This window comes from Anomalospiza imberbis, chromosome 6 (assembly GCF_031753505.1).
Source record: "Anomalospiza imberbis isolate Cuckoo-Finch-1a 21T00152 chromosome 6, ASM3175350v1, whole genome shotgun sequence".
Taxonomy (NCBI): Eukaryota; Metazoa; Chordata; class Aves; order Passeriformes; family Viduidae; genus Anomalospiza; species Anomalospiza imberbis.
The window spans coordinates 30,282,031-30,304,066 of record NC_089686.1 but is presented as its reverse complement, the minus strand read 5'-3'; the positions used below and the strand labels follow the sequence as shown (position 1 = coordinate 30,304,066).

Genomic DNA, 22,036 nt, shown 5'->3' with positions numbered 1-22,036 from the left:
TCTTGAAGTAACTATAATAAGCATTGAATCTCATTAGAAAATGAAAATCAACTTATTTGCTTTTAAGTAAACAGAAGTTTTCCCTGGAAGTTGTAAGGAAAATCAAATTAAGTTTGTCTGTATGCATGAACAGCAAAAGATCTTATAATTTGCCATGAAGTTAAAAAATAATTCTGTACAATCCTTACACACAGAATGTCAATATTGAATAACTCTCAATGAGTCTGCCAAGTTATAAAAACAGCAGTTTTATTTTCCATTGTGTCTTATTATTTGTTTCTTATATCAGTTTATATAACATCATGTAATGCTACAATTTTTTTCACCAAAAGCATCGCTTGCAAAAATGCCAAAACCAAAACAAAATCTATGCTAGCAATTAAAAACTTGATCTATTCCATCCCCTCCATTCACAGCCACTCTTCTCTCTGGACCCTAAAAGCCAGACAGAATGATGATCTGATTCTGGTACTGACATGAAAGCCTAAGAAATGCAATTTTGCCTTTTGGCAAGCTCTGCCACACTAAACAGAACCACTGTGTAAACACCTTTCCCAGCCCTGCATCTCTGCTGCTGTAGGTAGATCCAGCTGCATAAGGTCCCTCTGCAGGAGGGTCAGTTGTTTTTAAGATCATCACTGCTTTTTCCAAACATTTTTGTTTTGCTTTAAGGAAACTGTTTGGATAATAACACTCCTGTTTCATTCTGATTTTCAATGAACTCCTCTTGTTATCAGCACAGTTTCTTTCTTGGAAGTGCTTCGCTCAATGCTTTAAAACACTTGAGAAAGCAGTGATCAGAGTATGGAAACTAAATTTTCTTCATTAAATCTACTGAAGCAGATATTAAAAATGCATTTAATATACTGGGGATGGCTGGTGGGCATCACTGACTGTGACAGACCAGTTACTGATGAGCTGCTGTCAGACGGCCTTCTCAGCAGGGATCTGTGTCTAAGGCTGCTGAAGGACAGCAATATCTTCCCTTGTGTGTAAGCTCTATTCATCTCCCAAGTATTTACTAAATCACAGAGCTCTGCACACAAACCCAGTGTTTCAGCGCATGCTAACAAATGATGGATGGCCTAGTCAATTCGTTATGTCCTGAAAGCGTGATTTCCTGCCATTCCAATCATCAAACCTCTAGAGCCTTCAGAGCTGATCAGTCCTGGAGAATATATTTTGCAGGCTCTATTAAAGGAGTAGAGGTTCTTTCCATTAGTCTCAAACTTTTTTTTTCCCCTGGCTGATTTAAAGAGAACTCTCTCCTTCCAACAGCACTACTGCTACCACTCTTCAATGCGTAAAGTATTCAGCAAATGTACCTTTGGTACGTCAGTGAAATAGCGCTCCTAGATCACGAGCCAGTTAAAAAGATGGATTTTGTTTGTGACTACTATAAATGCGACAATATTTTATTTAAATTCATCTATATGTCTTTATTATGTAACCTAGACAACCCCCAAACCATTTTGTAACAGCTTTTTTGATCAAATACCTTTTACAGAAATGGAGTGCTCAAAAGGACCTGTTTTCTTTGTATTTGCCTAGTGAAACATATCAGAACTCTCGTAATTACATTCCTCTTAAAAGCATAAGACAATTAGGAATAAACTTCCGATGTTCAAAAGACAGGCAAGCTGTCAAAGAAACAAAGCTTCTAGATTTCACCCTTTTCATAGCAAGGCAATATCATGAACAGTCTTTCTTCTATGTGCTAGAGAAGAAATTTTATTTACCTATTCAGTGATCTATAGGAGCAAAACATACATACCTCATGCCTCTTATTCTGAAACACTGAGCTTCAAATGAAATAGTCCACAGCTGCTGAGGAGTTAGCTGTCTACAGTACCACAAGTTTTTAAATGTGGTATAACAGATATGAGTAAAGTTTAGGTAAAAAAGCATTTGGTTACTCTGAAGTGCAAAGACCTTGGATTTCTTTGCTTGCAAGGTGTGATCCAGACACAGCCAGTACAAACCAATCCACATTGCCCTACTGTTCACCTCAACCTTGACCTGGAGATTAAACTCACTTTTATTGCACACAAAGGTCATCTGTGTTAGGTCAAAATTCAAAGTCCCTTGTCAGCTAAGGTTGATATATTCCAACCTTTCCTACTCTAATGCATCAAATTTTTCATGGTGAGGTCATATTCAGCAGACAGTGTATTCAGCAATTTATCGTGCCATTGTAATATAGCCCAGAATATGACTGTCCAAAAAACAACGCATGAATAAAATATATTCCATTCTGATGTAGCAAATCGCCTACACTCATAAAACTCAAGCCTAGACTTGTTTTCAGGCTTCAGAAGAATGATACATTATGGAGCTGTTTCTAAAACACAATCAAGAGTTACCATTTCTATCACAATATTCCTTAAATGCAAGCAACATGAATATAATGGTATCCTAAAATCCACAAGTCAATTAAAAAGCACATATGGTCAGTGTTAAAACTTCCACTTCATCCTCCCTTAACAATCACCATAGTCTTGCCCCTAAATCTACAGATATCTGTTGGTCTGTCTGATGACACCAAGCTTACTTTAGAATGAAATACATAGAAAAAGACTGTGTCACAAAACTTATATTCCTATCCTACTGGTGATTATCACATCCATGGAATTTAAGAAGTGTCAGAAAGTACAACCAAATTAAACCTCACAAATCAACACAGTAGTATACATGATGACCAAGACAATTCTCCCAGCTTTGACATATGAAAGGATTTTCTTTTTTCTTTTCCTTTCCCTTTTTTAATCTTCTTCTGCTCTTTTTCTGTTTTCTTTTTCTCCATTTCCTCTTGCAATTTTTCTCTTTTCCCTCTTGTCTATATTTCTCTTCCTGTTGTTTTCTCCTTTCTCTGCATTTTTCTTGGTTCTTTTTTTGTCTCTCTCTTTTTATTTCTTTTCTTCTGAATTAAACAAGAGCACTTAGCACACAGCTCCAACAGATTCAGAATGCTTTTTCGAATTATAGGGAACTAATTTCTACATCTACTTTAAAGACCCCCTCCAATCATTGTATTTCATCATCAAATCTTCAAAGGATATAGGATTGGCTTCTAAGTGGTCTGTATAAATTCCTCAAGGCCAAAAAAGGTTCCCCTTTACTCAGCCAAAATGAATTTCACAAGTGTAATAAGTCCTGTTCTGTGTAATTTTTTTTTAATGAAAAGAACTGTACTCTCATATGGTAGCACTTTGCAAACTGGAAGGGGAAAGCATTAAGAGAGAAGGAAGAGATTTATCAGTACTCAAGAATTCAGAAAATAAAAATTTAATTATCCTTGTCTACAAGGATACAAAGGAAACAAAATTTCATTACTAATATTTAAAATAGGTTTTTATTTTGCTAGGATGACAACATATGTGGGAGTGCATGTAAGGAAGAAGATGGTTACACCTATTAAAAATGTGACAGAAAACTATGATGGACTTCCTTCAAAATTAACTTTCATGCTGACATACCCATATATTACACCTACTTTTATAATAATAGGTAACATGCAAACAACTCAAAAAAAAAAAAAACCCTCTATCTCTCCAAAGAAAAGAAAGTACCCATGTCCTGAAAATCTAGTATTTACATGTGGAAGTTTTCTGCCTAAATCCAGTCTGTTGGTATTGGGAAAGCCACAAATGTGACCAAAACTCTATTTTCCATTCTACTCTGAAACTGCCTGCTGATATCAATATCTAACTTTTAAGTCAGTATCTTCTGTTTAATATAATGACTAATAAAGGAGATAAAGTTTTTCTGAGTTATACACTGATATTGTTGATTTCTTTCACACAATATTTCATATTATAGGAGAGGACTGGTATCCTTCCTATTTTGGGTCATAACACTAGCAAACAGTTTGTTAGCAAGTCATACCAAATCCAACCAGTTACAAGTTCTTTAATGCTTGTTCACTGATATTTAAGTGAAAAGAGAACCACCCACTGGTTAAGACTATCAAAGCTGTGATACAGTAGATTTTCTACCAAGGGTTCAAATAACAAGAACATCTTTCCAAAGGGAATATTATCAGTTGTTCACATAATTATTTTGCACAGTTAATTTTTATTTCATTTTAGGGTTATTTAAAATATGCTACATTTTATTGTGGGTCACTTCTTGGAATCTGTACATTGCTAATTCTCTTTTCAATTAATGACACAAGACCTCTTTCTCATCTCTTATTATCTATTTGTTTACCTGTGAGGTTTTACTGCAGCTTCAAGTACACAACAAATTTTAAATTATATTAGGTTTGTTCTACATAGAGTAGACAAAAACAAACTCCATGTCAAACTTTTTATTCTCAAGTCTAATATAAAAGAAGAAAGTATAAAGCTTTGAAAATTCTAGTTTCATTGATACTCTCGTTAAATCCTCCAGGACATTTAAATATGGTACAGTGGTACAAAGCATTTGCCACTTGATGGGATTGTTTATATAAGCAGACCATCAATTTATGTCATTGTTAAGTATTGAGAATATAGAAAAAGGGAATTTAAAATGTGCCTTTAAACTTTTTTTTCCCAGTATAAGTTTCTATCATTAATAAGCACTAAGGTAACTTTCTAAATGAGATTTGCTAGATCAGTGTTTGCAGAGTAATGAAAAATAGCCTAGTTCTCCTGCTTTTCAAAATAATTAATCAACTATTCAGAAGAGCAGGGAGAGCAGAAGTTACAAGAATAATGTTGGGCTTGCTATGACAAAAACCTTTCTAGGCAGAAGAGAGTGCAAGTGAAGTGTCACACAGCAGCAGGATGCCTGCTCATAAATACAACCTGTCTAATAATCCTGTGCCTGAGTTCAGAGCCTCGAACTCTGCAAGCCATGGAGGCAGCTATCTGCCCTCTGCTCATGAGCCTCACTGCCAGTCTGCCTTCCCAGATAATAGCAGCTCTAAAGAGCACTAGAGCAAGGCATGAAGAATTCTCCTTCTACTTTGACTCAATCTGCAGGCTCCAGAAACCAGAATACAGAACTGGAAAGAAAAAGAAAAAAATTCCTCCTGTTTCTCACCACAACCATCATGGGCTCATCAGTACTGCTTGACAATCTAAGCAACTGCACAAAAGCAGAATAAAATTATTCACAAAGTAATATATTTCTCTGTAAACAAAATTGGCTTCGAGAGGAAAATGAGAGGCCTATCCACCCCCAACTCTAAAAATCAAAATCAGAGGCAACAACGACACAGGAAAAGAGGAAAAAAAAAAGCTTCCTCAGTTTTAAGCTGCTGGTAAAAGAAATAACATTCATGCCATACATTTAAACTTCCTTAGGGCCTTTGTTTCAATATGAATCACCACAGAGAAAGTGATAAAATTGAGCAAATAATAAACAGATTATTTTTTCCAACTTACATTGTAACACATTACTGTGCAGATACATTTTTTTTTAAATGAAAAACTTGCCGAGATGCTTTCCAGGCCTGGTGTCATTTAATAAAGCAATCAATAATTTGGAGAAAGAGCAACACAATTACTGAAAATGTGTGGAAAACTGTAGTGATACTAAATAACGAAGAGTAGAGGTCATCAATGCAGAGGAATGTGTATCCCTTGATATGCTGTGGGAACCACGTGTGTACATTCCAATAATCAAATATGAAGTTACACACATTAGTTACACACATTAAAACCAAACAGCCATACTCAAGTATATCAATATGAAGCTGTGCATCACATTTTCCTCTTGCTTACTGGAAAAAAAAAGGAAGAAAAAAGGAAGGAAAAATTTTAAAAGTAGTTCTCTCATATTTAAGCCAGGTTCCCTTACTTTTCTGCTGTGAAAAAAGATCCTCTTGATCACATGGAAGTAAGTTTTCACACAAGGGACACAAAGAAGACGGTACTTTTTTGAATAGATGCACAAAAGTGATGAACTGAACATAGCTGCTGATAGAAGCTAATACTTCGAAATACTAGTACTTTGAAAATCTATATAACACAGTTTGCACTTAAATAGTCTCAGAAACTAATGCTTCTTCTAAAGGAATACAAGTGAAGGTATCTAAAAGAAAGGCTAGAGGCACCAAGTTTGTTTAACAACTTGAAAAAAGGAAGAGATACAATACAGACTACACAAATTATGCTATGGAAAAATATAGCACTCCTCTACACATTTCACAACAGTTCACAACAGTGACTGTAACACATTTCACAACAGTTCAGTGCAAGGACTTGAAAAGCATGGAGCATGGGTTTTGGAATAACTAAAAGATGCTTAAGGCTAGAAAGTTTCTGGAATCCCCAATTCAAGCACAACCTGGTGTAAGAAACTGGTGTAAGTTGGACTTTTCAGAACAAGTTAAAATAGTCTTTGAAAAAAGATAGAATTTTAAAGGTCTAACTTACATCTTGTCACTATAAATAGGTAGTTCTAAGGTGATTTGTATCTAGAAGATTCTACTTGTAGGCAGCTCTTAACTACTATTTAAGAGAGAAACACACACTGAAAAAAAGATTTTAACTTTCTCAGAACATTTTCTGCAATGGCCTAAAACCAGTCCTAAAACGGCTCATTCAATTTAGACATTAGCTCTCATCGAGAAGAATAGTATCTCAGAAGAACATGAGTCCATAGCTGAAGGGAAAGCTGAAGAATACAATATAAAAATAACAAAGAAAATCACAAATTATTAACAAATAGAAAAATTCAGGTGAGAGACTAAGCAGAAAAGGTGGTACACTTCAACAGAAAAGCACAACACTGAATATACAGAATTATCAGTCCAGTGCTGTATGTGTGGAAAAGATCAAATGAACTACGGATCAGTGATCCAATATTGGCAGAGATTTATTGTGCTTAGTGCTCAAAATCACATTTTGATAATCCTCAGGTCATCCAAATACCCTGCTGTTAAATGGGAACATGTTAGGAGACAACTGCTAAGGATGTAACAAATACCTTAAGAATAAAGAAATGAATAATACATTGGTAATTGCCAGGCATGAAATACAAAGCACAGCATTAACAGAAAAAAAACCCAGCAATTGGATATTCAAATTTTTGCAAAATAACTGGATTTTAAGCAAAGTAGACTAAATCCATGTTGTATGGAAAGTTACAGGGTTGTAAAATATAAGAATTCCCAATGCTTGTATTAAAATACTTATAAACAGTATGAGAAGCAGTTTAATTTTGACTTTTTGACATTAATAAGTCACATGACAATACTCATTTGAAGTAATAATCTCACAGCCTGAAGCAGTTCAATAATAGTAAAGCACAAACTATCCTGTTAAAAAAATTTTTAGATTCACAGGTCAGGGTGGCAGCTACCACCCACTATACCTGGGTGTTACATTGTGTCAATTGTTTACAGAAATTACAATTTATTCTTAGGGAGAAACTGCAGAACAAGAGTAAGCCCTTTCACATAGCATAAAAGAGATTTTATACAAATTAGGAGCATAAAATGTGAGGCTTCAGGAAACAACAGCTGAGAGAAGAACCAAGAGATAAGACAGCATTAGAAAAAAACTGAGCAGATTAATGCAGAAATCCAAAGACCCACAAGATCTATGAGGCAGTAGGAACCAGAAATATTTGAAAACTGTCAATTTATGTATTACATTACCAGTGGAATACCAATCCTTCCCAGGGAAAGATTGAAAGTGCAAGGTGAAAGCAGCTATTATGGATGTTACTACTTTCCAGTTTGAATCAGCAACTATTACTATATAATAATGAGAAACTGGCTATGGACACCTTCATCACACTGCAGGTACCATGACAGATTCTGGAATATATTTTTAAAAAAGACTGAATTAAAAAGTTGAGGTGGGTGGGGGTCTTTAGTTGATTCTGGCTTTCATAAACAAAAATTTAAAAAATCCAACCAGAAAGTTCAGTCACACCCTTCTTGTCCTAGAAGAGAATGACAAAATTTCCAGATTATAAGAAAAACTTACTCCACAGTTATCAAACATATCACTGAAAAAGCCTCCCCCTTAAAATGGCATACAAGTGTACAAATCTCTGCAGCTTGCAACTGACCTCTTTTACAATGTAAGGGTTATACAGAATGTCTGTTTTCCAACTGCTAACATGTATCTATTTCAACACATCTTCCTTACTCCTAAGGAGAGCAGTGACCTTCGAATGTATTGTTTATCTTTTGCATCTGAGCTGCTATGAGAAATAAACAAAGAGACAACAAAGAAATATCACATTACTAGAAAGAAGATGTACAGAGATCCTCAAAATATACTTAAGACAGACATTTTTTTAAAAAGCTATCAATTCATTGCTCATATAGAAGGTTTTATCCTTCTTCTAGCATGGGCAAACAAAATTTAGGAGAGATCTACAAGCAATATTCAGAACAGGCCATTCTCATGTCATAATGTGAATAACAAGATAAGGGTATAGCCACTTAATTGTGGAAGCAACTACTACAGCTAACCTTTGCTTTTCAGTGTTCACTACACTTGAGCCAGGTCCTTTAGGAAAAAAACCCAGAATTCTTTTCCTAAATAACCCCATACTGTTGCACATAGATGTTCAGGAGTCATCAAGTTCTGAAACAGAGGATTCAATGGATCTTTTGCAGCACCAAGTGAGTGCACTGGGAAGTAAAACATATCAGAGAAGCCCAGTCTTTTTTTGACAAATTTGATTAACAAACACTCATGTGCCTATGGATCTGTCTTGGAAGCAGGTTCCTAAAAATAGTGACTGACCTGGAAAACCAACCCAAATTCTAACCTTCTTTCAAGACAACTTTATAAGGAGAGTAGAAAAAGAGAACATGTGCATGTCTATGTATGCATGCACACGCAAATACACACAAACACTCTCTCCTCATTTCATTAGCACTGAAGTGATAAAGTGTAAGCTCCTGAGACACACGTTGTTATGGTAAGTGCTTTTCCAAGTTGCAGAAGTACTGTGCAAGGTTAGCTGGGTTCCCAAAATGCAACTCAATGTACTCCCTGAACCAACCACAATGCTTTATTATTACTCCTTCTCTGTAACAGGGCAATTCTCTCACACTTTCCTGAAAAGGAAAGGATTTCACTGGACAGTTTAAAAGCCTAAGTTAATGCTGGATCTTCATCCACTTACTGTAAGTTACACACAGCGTCAGTTTCTCCGGCCACACTTGTGGTTAAGACTAGTAAGGTTCAGGAAGCAAGTGAATGATTTTCTGTTTTGTTAATTTCTCTTTCACCAAACCAGATACAGTATCTAACCCCCTACATTTTTTCTGTATTATTTCTTGTGATTTTAGAAACAGCACCACTCTTCTCCCCACAGAACCCAATCTGCTCTCCTGTCCAATTCAGCAATAGCAGTCCTTCCGCCAAATGTGAAAGTGAAAAACCTTGCAACATTCCTTAGAACTCTGTTGTAGTTGGCAGGAAGTAAACTTCAGCAATGAAGATTGGTGCATGGAGCACATCCTGTCATGAATACCTTTCCATCCTAGGCCATGGTCATTTGCAAATGTCTTTGAGAATTCTGAACACAGCTCAGACAAAGAAGCACATGAATGGCCATAGGTAAAAGATGACGCCTTTTCCAGTTTCAACTGGAATGCAACAGCAAGCAGAGAATTATGGATCCATAAAGTCCCTTCTCCCTAAGAAACGGGGGCAATGGTATTGCAGGATGTATTTCTTACTTGGCTTCAACCACAGAGGCTCGTCCTGCACCGTAAGGCTTTATTCACATCAGAAGACCTCCTTGGTGTGTAAGAGGCTCATGAAGGGCCCCAAGAGCTTTCACTTGGACACGTGTCGGGGGAAGTGTTCTTTATTTTGTGCCAACTTCTCAGGTCACGGAGGGTGGAGCAGTACCCTGCTCCCAGCGGCAGCTTCAGCGAGCTGTCGCTTACCGTCGACGACTGTGTGCGTGTGCTTGGTGGTGATTTTGTACCGTGTGGGGCCTGAACTGGGGCACCGGGTGCAGCTGGCGCAGCGGCCGCCGCGGCCCCACGCCCGGCCGCAGCGAGCCCGCAGGCCGCCGCCGGGGGCCGAGCGGCCGGGGCCCCGCGCCGGAAGGCGGGATGCACTTACCTAGGAAACTTCTCCTTCAGCTTCCTCAGACTCTGCCGGGTGGGCTGCACGTGGCCCAGGAACTGGGCTATCTCATCGTACTGGGCTTTGCTCAGCTTCATGCTTTGCACCGCCAGGGCTGCGCGGAGGCGGAAGGAGAGGCGTGGGTCACGCCGGGCGGCAAGACGCAGAAGGCCAGTGATGGTGGGGCGGAGAACCGCGGCAACCCCGGGGCACCCGCTGCTACCAGCCCAGCGCCCAGGTAGCCACGAGCTGCCGCGGCTGCCGCTTCCCGCAGCTCCGCCCCGCGTCCCGTCCGGGGCGGTGCGAGGGGGGCGGTGCGAGCGGCCATCCCGCGCCGCCCGGCTCTGCGCAGCCGCTCCAGCGGGCGGGAGTACGCGGCTCGCGGCCGGCCCGGCCGCCGTGAGCGCCGGGCATTTCTGGCGGAGCGGGGCGCCGGCAGCCTCACGCCAGGGCACGGGAGATGTGCCCTGTTTGCTGCCCCGCAACTCTTTTCTGCCGGCCGCCGTGGTGCCTGCGAGGGCGGCAGGAGCTGGCGGGGCGGCCCCGCCTCTGGCCGCGGCCCGCAGCGGGCAGAGCGGACCGACGTGCTGGCTCTCGCCCGTGAGCCGGAGCGCCTGCGCTGGGCGCGGGCTGCGCGCCCTGCTGTAGAACGCCTTAAAAGTGTCATTTGCAAGGCCGTTTTCGCAAGTCACGCTGAAATGTCTGTTTCTTGCTGCTCAAAGGGGAAACAAAAGCTATAGTAGTAGAGCTGCGGATGCGGACAGGGCATGCAGCCTTTTATATGTACAGGGTAGAGGCTCCTGCTGAATTTTAGGAGAAAGTCATCCTAGTTTGTGCTTGGATTTCCTTCAAAGTTTGTTAAGACTCAAACTTAGGCAAGCAATATTATTAGATACCATTTAAATATCAGTAAGTATACTGCAAGTCTTATTTTCTGTGCTGGGTGTTTTTAGTAACTATTATAAATTTCAAAGATAGGTATACTCTCCTAAAGACAACATAAAGAGACTTAGCAGTTATGAAGAGAATTGACCATACAGGTGACCAAGAAATATTAGTAACCCTCATGGATCTTGATTTAATTGCATTCACGAGCTACGTATTGGTTAGTGGCATCCTAGCATTTCAGTATCTTGGCTAGAAACTTTACAGTTTATTGCAAGAATTTAGAACTTCAATGAAGAGCAAATAGCATGAGTATGTCAGAAGGGTCAGTCATTAAGGTTTCTGATGGAGAATGCTTGAAGAATCCTCTATCTCTTGATCTTCCATGAATTTTGGTGAGTTTTGTTTGGAACCAGAAGCTCTCCTAGGAACAGCTATGGCCTAAATATAAGCACTTGAAACTCATTAATTACTCCACAGTAAAAGGAAATGCAGTGAACCTAAACCAAATTACAGATTCTATTCCTCATGCTGGGACAAAAAATAATACATGAAATTGAAAAAAAGAGCATTCTTTTAATGAGGAGCAGTATTGAATGTAAAGATACTTTATTTTCTTTAACTCTGTCAAAGAGCGTAGTCAGAGATACATATGTTTGGGAGGGAAGAAGATGTTCTTTCAATCTGATATCCCCTTTAAAGGCCCATAAGGATATAATTTTCTTGAAACACAGAAAAGGTAATTTCCCCCTATCTTTCCAAAGATGATAATTATGGCTTTTTCTTTAGAAATAGATTTAAAAGAAAATAATTAAATAGTCTTCCACTAGCATTACTACTACTTCTTTAGAAACAATCAATAGTACTTTTTTAAAAAGAAAAAACAATCAACATTTTTCTGTCTTTGCTGTGGCATAATTTCCAGTGAAGATGCTTTTAAATATCTTAATGCTGCTATCTATAACTTCTATCTCTGTTCATATTACTTATTCACTAGTATATGTTCTTGTTTTTTTTTTTTAATAAATCAAATGACACTTAAGTCTACAATGCACAGAACAACAGGTTAAAACTGCAATATGAAGTTATCAGTCTATGGACCAAACTACAAACATCTCCTATACGTATTATGTACACACTGGATATATTTTGTAGTCTCTCCTTCTGGATCAAGGTTTTGTAGATTCCAAAATCAATTAAAAAAAACAAAAAACAGATTACTTTCTAACATGAAGGTTCACTGAAGCCAAGAGGAGCTAATACCATGCTGTGATAGGGAGGTAACAGCCCTCAGATGTGAACTGGTGCAGGGAAGCATTTTGCATGGTGCAGTGCAAAACATAGATGAGAAGTTCTGTGTGCAAATATAAATCACTCTTTGCCTACATTAGTTAATACAGAACTTTTCAAATGAAACATTCAAAAATCCAGTGAGGAAAAAAAAAAAAAAAGGAGAGGTTCCTAGCAGAAAATCCATTAAATACTTTTTTCCATCAAACTGCCTTTCCAGTTTCACTGTATCAAATAAGCATCAGACCATCTGTAATTAAGTTGTGGACATCTATATTGTAAGATGATGTAGATGGTGGAAGTTTGCATAAATAAAATAAGCAGCTGGATGAAATATGTAAGAAAAATAAACGGTGGGAAAAACTTAAATTTACATTTGACTCAAGGAGACTGAGAGCTGCAAATGGTTGGATGCTGGAGGAATGTTCTCAGGAAGTAGTTATTGTGTGCTCGCTTTGTTCTTAGGTGTTTCCATGGTATCTGCATGAGGCAGCTGCTCCTGATTTTTGCCTTGAAGTTGGTTTCCAATCTGTCTATTATATAAACAAAATTTCCTTCCGAGAAGAAAATAAAGAGAAAATAACTATGGGAAAAAGAAACAGTTGGGAATGACAAGTCGGGGAAAAACGAAGCCTACGTGTAAACTTTTGGGGGAAAGTAAGGACAGGGAGACAGAGCAAAACACCTGGCAGAGGACTTCCAGTAATGACCATCCTTCCTTGTAGGTCGTCTTCGGCACAGTTGGTAGAGGACAGTAAGTAATGGACCTTTGTTCCATTGCTTTTGTGCTTTGTTTTACCTGGTAGTGTTAGATATTAGGATGTGTCTCCTATTACTTTAAGATGATTGCACAGTGTGATTTACAGCTAAGTTTGGAGTTAAAATACCATTCATTATTCTCCACAGAGCTTAAAATTACTATATTTTGAGAATAGATAATTAGAGTATGATATTAATATGGAGACAATTCATGCACAAAGTGCAAATTTTGATTTGTTTTTTATGGCCTTATGTGCAGCTGTCATTTTACTTTATCACCTCATTTCTTCATAGACAAAATCTCTGGTCCATGTTGCTTGCTGTAACAAAATTAATGAAAAGTCTGCTAGCATTCATATATATTTTCCAATCTATTGATTGTAGATGCTAATGTTGGGAGCTATGCTAAAACTAGAGTCTCATTGGCCACCGATTGGGGTGCTAGTTAGAATTGTCTAATGCTTATAATCCCACTTCATTCAGTTTGGTGCATGTACATCTAGAAGTGTTTTTCAGTTGTTTAACCTATTTCATGGGATATTTTTTTGTTGTGGAATTCAGCTCTTCTTATTTGACATTTTTTCATTGAAAGAAAAGCTTGATCATGCTTCCACTTAACTTGGTCTAATAAACACCTCCACAGGATACTGTTGTTACCTCATAAAAAGGGAGAACCCTCAATTTATGTTCCAGTTTATATCCATGGGTTTTAATGTACTTTCTGAAAGTGCTTGTATTGTGAAACAAACCATGGTATCTTCAGTATGTATTAAACAAACAAAAAAGGAGCAGTTGGTCCATGCATCACTGTTAAACATTAACTGTTTTGCCATTTCACAAGATGGTAAGTCACCCTAAGTTTTTTTTCTCTAAAAATGTACATGGGATTGTTTGATACCACAACAATGTGAAGTACATGGCATCAATAGAAGCAATAGAATTATTATACGTAGCAGTATACCAATTAAAAAGGGCAGACATTATTTTCCTTCTGTGTTTACAGATTTGTTCTCATAATTATAGAAGTCATTGAAGCAAATTAATCTAGTTTTCTGTACTATTATTATACTAGATATATGTTTCTATAAAATACTTATTTGCCTGTTGAAGTACTTAAAAAAAAAGAAAAGGAAAAGTGCACTACCACAGTATATTGAGAATGTTGCTTTATACTCATGGGGCCTGATCTATGGTCCATAGAAAGTCTATCAATTTTAATGGACTTGGGCCACTTCTGTGGTTCTTAGCTGCATGTTTATGTATTTTCTGTAACAAGATGTAAAAGATTGTTGAAAATGATGAGTTATTTAAAAATCAATTTCTGTAACTGAAATGGCAACATGCCCAAAGTGTTCTTACCCTACCACTTGACATTCCTGTAGTTTCACATGATGAAATTTCTGGAGCTTGGATTTGCCCTTTTAAGCTGTCTGTAGTCAGATACAGAAACATATATGAAAATATCTTTCTGTTTTCAAATGCAATTTTTAAAAGTTTTTATTAAAGTTAAAATTATTTAAATTGTTTGAAGTAATTTTCATTCTTTGTCTGTATTTGTTAAGACAGTGCATTAACTACTGTATACTGCTTTTCCCCCAAAGGATTTCAGCTTCATTCACTGTATGGAGAAAACCCCTGTAGTCATGTGATGAATTAGATTTTTTTCTGAAAGACTCTTGCCTTATTTGTTGCAGAATTTGGAATTCATACAGTTTGAATGAAGCAGAAACTGTAGAAAGAAAATTTAAGTGTAAAGATGATTGGACTGCTACTCAATGAATATGGATTCTGTCCTGGCCTGTGTGTACATTTTATGTAAGCTTAGAAATCATTTGATGGAATTTTTTTTTTCTTTCCTTGTGTTCTTTTTCTTTTTTTGAAGCACAGTATCCATGTTATTCTTTGCCAACAATCTAATTTAATTACATTGGTGCCATAAGCTGTTGTCTAAAGAGGTCATTCCGGCTGGCTCTGGCAAGTTTCAGAGTAATGTCTATGAACTTGTAGTACTGCTACTGCTGATTGTGTGCATACATGGTCAGACAGATCAGCTGAATCAGCTGAAAACTTAACATGCAAAAAAAAAAAAAAACACCTGAAGCTATTATTTTTCATCTAAATCAACTGTAAATTCAACTCACTGGACAGCCTTGAAAATATAAGTGCCAACATATGGGAGGAAATAAGGATGCAAGGCTACCTCTCTCTGTTGATGGTAGCAGAGCCTTGAGGGATTGACCTCACAATTTGGACCTCTAAATTAGATGCCAGTCATTAAGCAGTATGATTATCCTGCATATGTTCCGCTAAGAGGTTACATTTGAGATTGTTGTTGCACTAAATGTTCTTGCACTGTCAATGGAGCTGAATTGAATGACAGTCAAACCTTTAACATACTGGGCACAGTACTCTGAAAAATCAGGTCCTGCGTGTATTTTACTGGAGAACCGGAATCAGTGAACAGCTTTGTGCTAAATCTTTCAAGTTTGATTTCTCTCATACACATATATATGAATTAAAATATATATACACATGTGCAGAAGTATACAAGAATATACATGACAGAGGAGAATGTGTTTTGAAAATAAATTTACCAGTATATTTTTTTTGCTTGTGCTTATTCAATAAGATGCCTTTGTACTGCTTAATATGTCTGAAATGAACAGTTGGCAGTAAAGGATAAGTGAGGCTAAATGTTGAATTTAAGAGTTAAAATAAGTACAGAAAAGGTGCACTTTTTTTATGTAACTAAGGCAAAGGAGGGGAAAATTAGAAATCAGGAACTGTTTTGTAATATAGGTAAAGAGTAGGACTGAAATGAGGTTGTACATCAAAATGCATGGTATAATGTACAAGTTTCACAGGTTTTGACATAGTAACAGTGATGTTATGATGTATAAATAAATCAAAATTACAAAATTATTAATACAACTAGTGAAATAAAAAGTATACTTACTAATAGATTGCACTGTGTTTTTTTGCTAATTAGCACAATTTTATAATTTTGTAGTATATTTCTGAAGCATTGTTACGAGACAGCCGTGCTCTGCTGAATTGCCTGTTATTCTTATTAACTTCACAGAAACATGGTACCTCAGAGTAACTAGATAACTTGTCTATATCTCTTCTTACAGCCAGAACGATTTCAAATAGAAAAGTAAGTACAAGGCTAAAACTAGCTCCAGTATTGTGCTTTATTGCTTTCTATCAAAATCTCTGAAAGAGGAGAAAATTCTACCTAAGAATGAATTGTGAAAGAGAGAACAGATTCCCATAAACTCTCTGATTCATCCAGTACCTAAGATCTGGCAATATAAACTTAAATTTGTGGAATTGTGTGCTGTTGTGTTCATTTGGGTCTTTTTTCTGCCTCCCTCCTTTTACACACATACAAAGAAAATAAAACAGGAAAGAGGTAGCTTGCAGTGAGTGACTTAATGCTGTTTTGATTTCAGTAGGAGCCATGTACGATTAGCCAACCTGAAAATTAGGACCTTATTTTAATTAGTCTGGAACTTTTAGGCATATAACAGTTTTTAGGGAACTTTGAGTTATTTTAGATAACACAAGCTTTGAGGACACAGAAGTAGATTAAGGGTGATTTTTTTACTGTCCCCTGGTAGTGAAATTTGTATTGTCACCTTATACTTACGGAATTCTATTAAATAGTTGAGGTTTCTTTCACTGTTTTTCTTCTAAAATATGTAATGCTTTATTGTGTATTATTCAAAAATTCTTACCTCTCATTACATATCAAATATTTTCACTGTTAGAGGATTGGAATATTCTTTGAATGCATTATCGCAGAATCAGGAAAAAGTTGAATGCAGCTAACTTTGAGATCATGTAGTCAACCTGATCAAGTATGTGATAGTATCAAATGTAACTGTGCTGTATCATACCAAAATATTTCTAATTTTTTATTGTAGATTTCCCTAATTAGGTTTATATTGTCTCCATTAGTAAAATATTCCAGTATTTTATTCCACTTGAACTTGGAAAGCTTCTTTCTAGTATTTAATTCCAAGCCTATGCATTGCAAATGAAAGCACGTTTCTCTGTGTACTTTGAGGAAAATGGGAAAATGATAAATCACTGGCTTTTTTACTTGTTTCAGGATTATTGTAATGCTGATCCTTTTCTCCCATCTTTCTTTGGAAGTGTATGCAAGCCCAGTTCTTTCAGTCCTTTCTTGTAAGTCATTTTTTTGAAAGGGTTGTCATTTTTTTGCTCTCTATACTTTGCAACATCTTTCTTAAAATCCAGTGCAAACACTGCTTCAGCTGAGGCATTTCATTTTGCTGAGTAGAATAAAAATTCTCATATTTTCTAAGCAAGATTCCTATGTGCTGCTTCTCAAATTAACTACTAAAAAAATCACACTGTGAGTTTTTATTCTGCCTTTGCTCACTCTCCAGTCTATTATGCTAGCTTATAGAAGTAGCACCATAAAGGGAAAGCAAACTGTGTGTAGCACAATGAATATGCTGGTCTGTCTCTCATAGGAGGAGATTCAGTGTGCAAAATACAAGAAAATAAGATTCCAAAATACTAGTGGATGAACACTGTAATATAGATATTAGATATTTTTTTCATGGAACATTGTAATAGCATTACAGTCATTACAGTTTCTTGAGTGTTCCATTTCTTCTGTTACCCATTTATTCTTTCTAACACATGTAAAACATATTTGACGTTTATAATAATGGAATTATTAGGCATGTTACTGACATCAAGGTTTAAGGGACTGGGTGACACAGGGAATTTATGTTCCACTTTAATCCATTTATCAGCCTCCTCTGGGAACAGATTTTAAATCTAACTCAAGCCATACCAATTTGGGGGGAAAAATCTGCTTAATCCAACAGCCTGGAAAACATGTAAATGTATGAAATTGTTGTCTAGGTTCCCCCTCACCTCTCTCTTTTTATGAAGGAAAATATTAATCGTTTATGTGATGACTTTCTCTTTGAAATCACACAGCTACTTGTTCAGATCTGTCGTTTTTCAGTTCAAGAATTAAGAGAGAAGATGATACTGCTGCATGATGCAGATATATGAGACATTAAATAATTTTAATAGAAAAGTATATTATTCCATAGAGTAGTAAGTAGGTAGCCATTAATTACTTCTTTACACATCAAAGCAATTTTCTTTTCATAATCTTTTCATAATCAAATCTTATTTTTCTAGATTACTGGTGCTTTTTTGTTGTATTTTTTTCCTTTCTTTTTCCTTGGTTGTTGTTTTGTTTTAATTTTGTCAGGGAGGAAAGCTTTTGAGTTTATTTCTATTATGTAAATGTGTACAGCAGCACTAAAAACAGTTGCTTCAACGGTATGTGAAGAGGCAGTGTAGGTTCCCTAAACTTAGTCAGTCCTGACTGAGGTTGCCTGTTCCCCTGTAATAAAATTTGTTTGCTCTTTCTGATCTACAAACTTAATGAAGCTTCCACTTGGTTAGTAATGAGTTGTATAAAACCAGGCTCTGAAGTACTCTTGTGTGAATCCAGAGTCATTGAATGCTGATGTAAGCGGGATCAGAATCGGGCACATTATATGACTCATGCTGATGTAGTCAATTATCTTTATAATGTAAGGAATGGTAAGAGAAGAATTATTGCCAGTCCTTGATTTTTCACATTGGCATTTAGGCACATATCTGGAGAAATTCAACTTGAGAACCATGTATTGTACATGTTCGGTCAGAATAATTTGCTGCATACTGAGATGCCAATCTTAGGGTTTAAGATGAAAAATACACTCCTATTAGTCAAATATTTATGAGTAGAACCCAATGTGTTTAAACCTTGTTGACCTTTACATAGTTATGACATATATCTCATCTCTTGGTTGTCCTTACTGTTGCTTTGTTCTAGGAAAAGTAAAACAAGAGGTTAAGTAGTCCCTAAGGGTAAGTTAAAATGTAGACTACTGCCATGTTGCATGGCTGTCTTTCAAGGCAGGTTGATGAGACTGCTCAAAGCAATAAAAGAGCTTACTAGATGATGCCATTTAAGAAAAAAACGTATTTTTGAAAATGAGTTTATGATTTCCGTATTTTGTGTTCTAGTATTGTAAACAATATATTTGATAGTATTTGTGTTATATAGGTAAAGCCTAAATCATGTGTTTCTCTTTAAGCAATTTCATTCAAAATTAGTTTAAGATTTAATCTAATTTTCTAACATATTTAAATGCTCTTTCTGATTCAAGGCTGGAAGGAAAGTCACAATGCTCATTTAGTCTGATTTCTTGCTTAATATATATTTTAGTTAGTTCATTCATTAATTGCTACTTATAATTCAGCACCAGAATTAGCAGGCATTTTGAGACAAAATGGTACCCAAAAATATACTTAGAACTTAATTAAAAATCATCCGGAAATACAGACTCTTACTAAATTCTTTGTGGTTAATTACTTTTAGTGTAAATTGTAAGTAGCCTGATTTGAGCTTGTACAGCTATATTTTTATCACTTAGTTTTGCTGTGTCTTGTTTTCCTGATTTTTGTCAGTTAAATAGTAAATATATCAATATAAAGTGAGTGCTGCTGCTCAGATCACCTCTTAAACTTTTCTTTGAGAAGCTAAACAGATGAAGTTCATTAAGGTTCCAAACACTAAATGTGTTGCTGATGTTCTTCAAAGGCCTTCTTTAAGCATTTTCTTTTATAATCAGGCTAAATCCATGTACTGTCTTGAAAGCAGCTTTGCTGAGAAGAATGTTGGGGTCCTGGTGGACAGCAAGCTGACTGTAAGCCAGCAATGCACCCTCATGGCAAAAATGGCCAATAGTATCTTGGGCTGCATTCGGAGGAGCATTGTCTGCAGGTCGGTGACTTGTCTCTGCTCAGCAACACTGGTGAGGCTGACTCTGGAATACTGTTTGTAGTAGTTGGCAGTAATGTTGTAGTTAGTGATCTTAACATTTTCTCTGCACTGGAAACTTCTCCAGAGATGAAATGGTGATGTGGAAATCTTTCCTGTATCTTGTGGACACTTTGCACCAGTTGGAAGGATGACTTACTTTCTACCTTGAAACTGATTTTTATGTAAATACCGATGTACTTAAAGCAGTGATTTGCACACTGCCTTCAAAACATAAATAAATAATAATGGAGGAAAATAAAGCCTTCAGTGTTTGATAGATTGTCTCATAAAGTCTTCTTCAGCCTTTAAACAATTGAAGTTTTGATTTGAGTTGTGAGTAGTGATGTAGACAGTCATCGTTGCAACCGATGACTCCCAGAACTAGTATTTTTGTCCTTTTTTCCCCACTTATTAGAGATGTCAGAGAAAGGCTTCTATACTGTCAGTGGATAGAATGCTTGGCTTTCTTGCAAAAATATTGCATACTAATTATACATGACACGCCTTATCTTTAAACTGATTTTTCTTCTGGTCATGATGTTTGGTGTGCTACCTAGGCCTAATTTCTAAAGATGGAAACTGATTAAATTTTTATGTGCCTTTGATTTACCACATCTAAGTGAAATTCATAATTTGTATTACTAGGAATTTTTGAACTGATTAAGTAATTTTTAGGGGAAAAAAGGTAGAGTATTAGAAAAACTGTGTAATAAGGTGAATTGAACTTTCTTATCTATACAGAGTGATGCAAATGAATGTGAGCTGCTCTTTCTGTGCCTTAAACTGGTCAAGGTGAGTCCAGCTTGGGTCCAGAAAGTAGAATGCTGTGCCAGTGTGGTGGTACATAGAACCACCAAAATAGAACACAGTTATCAGTGATCTATTTTACTTAGCAGGGCTAATCCAGCAAGCTTCATTATGTGGCTTCCCCTGACTACCTCAGATGTGGATGTGTGATTTCTGTACCTATGTGCATTGCCATAAATGTGAGTTAGTTACTGAATGGGAATGGAGTTTATATAGCTTTGATAAAAAATAACTGAAGAACCACATCTCAAAGATTTTGCATGAAATTTGATTTTGTAAACTGAAACTGAAAATGTGAATAGATTAAGAATTTGATTATGCAATCCTCACAAGAAGAAAGTTTCCAGTGGAGGTAATAGTAAGTATTTGAGGCAAAAATTAAAATTTCTGGAACGATTTTGTTACCATTTGTAACATTCATGGTTCAAAGTTAAATGCTAGGGCTTCAACATTTTTATAAGCTATTTCAGACTGCTCATTTGGGGAACTGGAGAACTGTTATTTTCTAGCTACGATGCAGGCTCATAATTAATTGGAATATTTATTCTGTTACTTTACAGGTGTGCATAATGTGTCTTTTACATGCCACAAGGCTTTTCTAAGAATACCTTTGAAAAGTTAACCCTTCCCTGAATCATGACAGTAACCTCCATGCCAAAATATAGGTCAAGTTTTTAGACTTCCTTGGTTAAGGAAGTTTAAAATAGTAATTATAATCTTCCTGTGTATTTAAGTAAAAGAAAGAACAATGAAAAGGAAACTGCTTCAAATACATTCCCCTTACTATTTAAAACTATTTATAGAATCACTAATCAATGCATAATTCATAAAAACCTTGGGAGAATATAATACTGGTCCTTGTATGCACTTCTTTGCAAGTGTAAGTGTCCTTAGGCAGTATCCTCATGGTTAGCCCCAGGTCTTAGCTGTCAGTAATACCATATGTAGTAATCTTTACTGATAAACTTAGCCCCTAATCAATAATTTCACAGACTAGGAATGTAAAACATGATATAGTCCTTTGAATGAGAGTTATGTTAGTTGACGAGTTTGTAAAAACAATATGACACTTGTATTCTAAATAATACTGCAGAAGTCTCTTGTAAATCCTTTGGCAATTTTTTCTAATCCTTTACAAGTTGTAAAATCATAGCTGAAAGGCAGGCAGAAATGGAATGCACAAGTAAGACATCTGTTATTGTTATATCAATGATGATGTATAACCAGCTCTGCAGTAATAACATTTTAACAAGGACTAGAGTTTTATCCAAAATGAGATCTCATCCACTTCCACGTCTTCATTTGCTGCATTCATAAGAATTAAGTTTATAATTGGGAAATGTTACCAGTTAGTGCTTGTTGGACATCACAGGTATGCTACAGTCTG

At 36.5% G+C, this 22,036-nt stretch overlaps 1 protein-coding gene and 1 long non-coding RNA gene across 7 annotated transcripts in view; one reads left to right on the top strand and one right to left on the bottom strand.

Moving 5' to 3' along the window:
• Positions 1-10,378, bottom strand: part of CDIN1 (CDAN1 interacting nuclease 1) — a 123,852-nt gene extending 113,474 nt beyond the window's left edge. For 2 of the 5 annotated variants that reach the window (XM_068193039.1, XM_068193044.1), the window contains exon 1: positions 10,035-10,376. In XM_068193039.1, the coding sequence (XP_068049140.1) occupies positions 10,035-10,135 (101 nt within the window). In that variant the 5' untranslated portion in view covers positions 10,136-10,376. Of the gene's footprint in view, positions 1-10,034 lie in introns of all 5 variants that reach the window. The other 3 variants (XM_068193041.1, XM_068193043.1, XM_068193040.1) reach the window with 3 other exon arrangements.
• Positions 10,379-11,206: 828 nt separating this feature from the next.
• LOC137475596 (uncharacterized) lies at positions 11,207-20,025 on the top strand. 2 transcript variants are annotated; one of them, XR_010999967.1, is made up of 3 exons: positions 11,207-16,128; positions 17,089-17,165; positions 19,681-20,025. It is a non-coding gene; the product is annotated as an uncharacterized lncRNA (long non-coding RNA). The 2 variants fall into 2 exon arrangements; XR_010999968.1 differs by having other exon boundaries at positions 19,678-20,025.
• Positions 20,026-22,036: the final 2,011 nt, after the last annotated feature.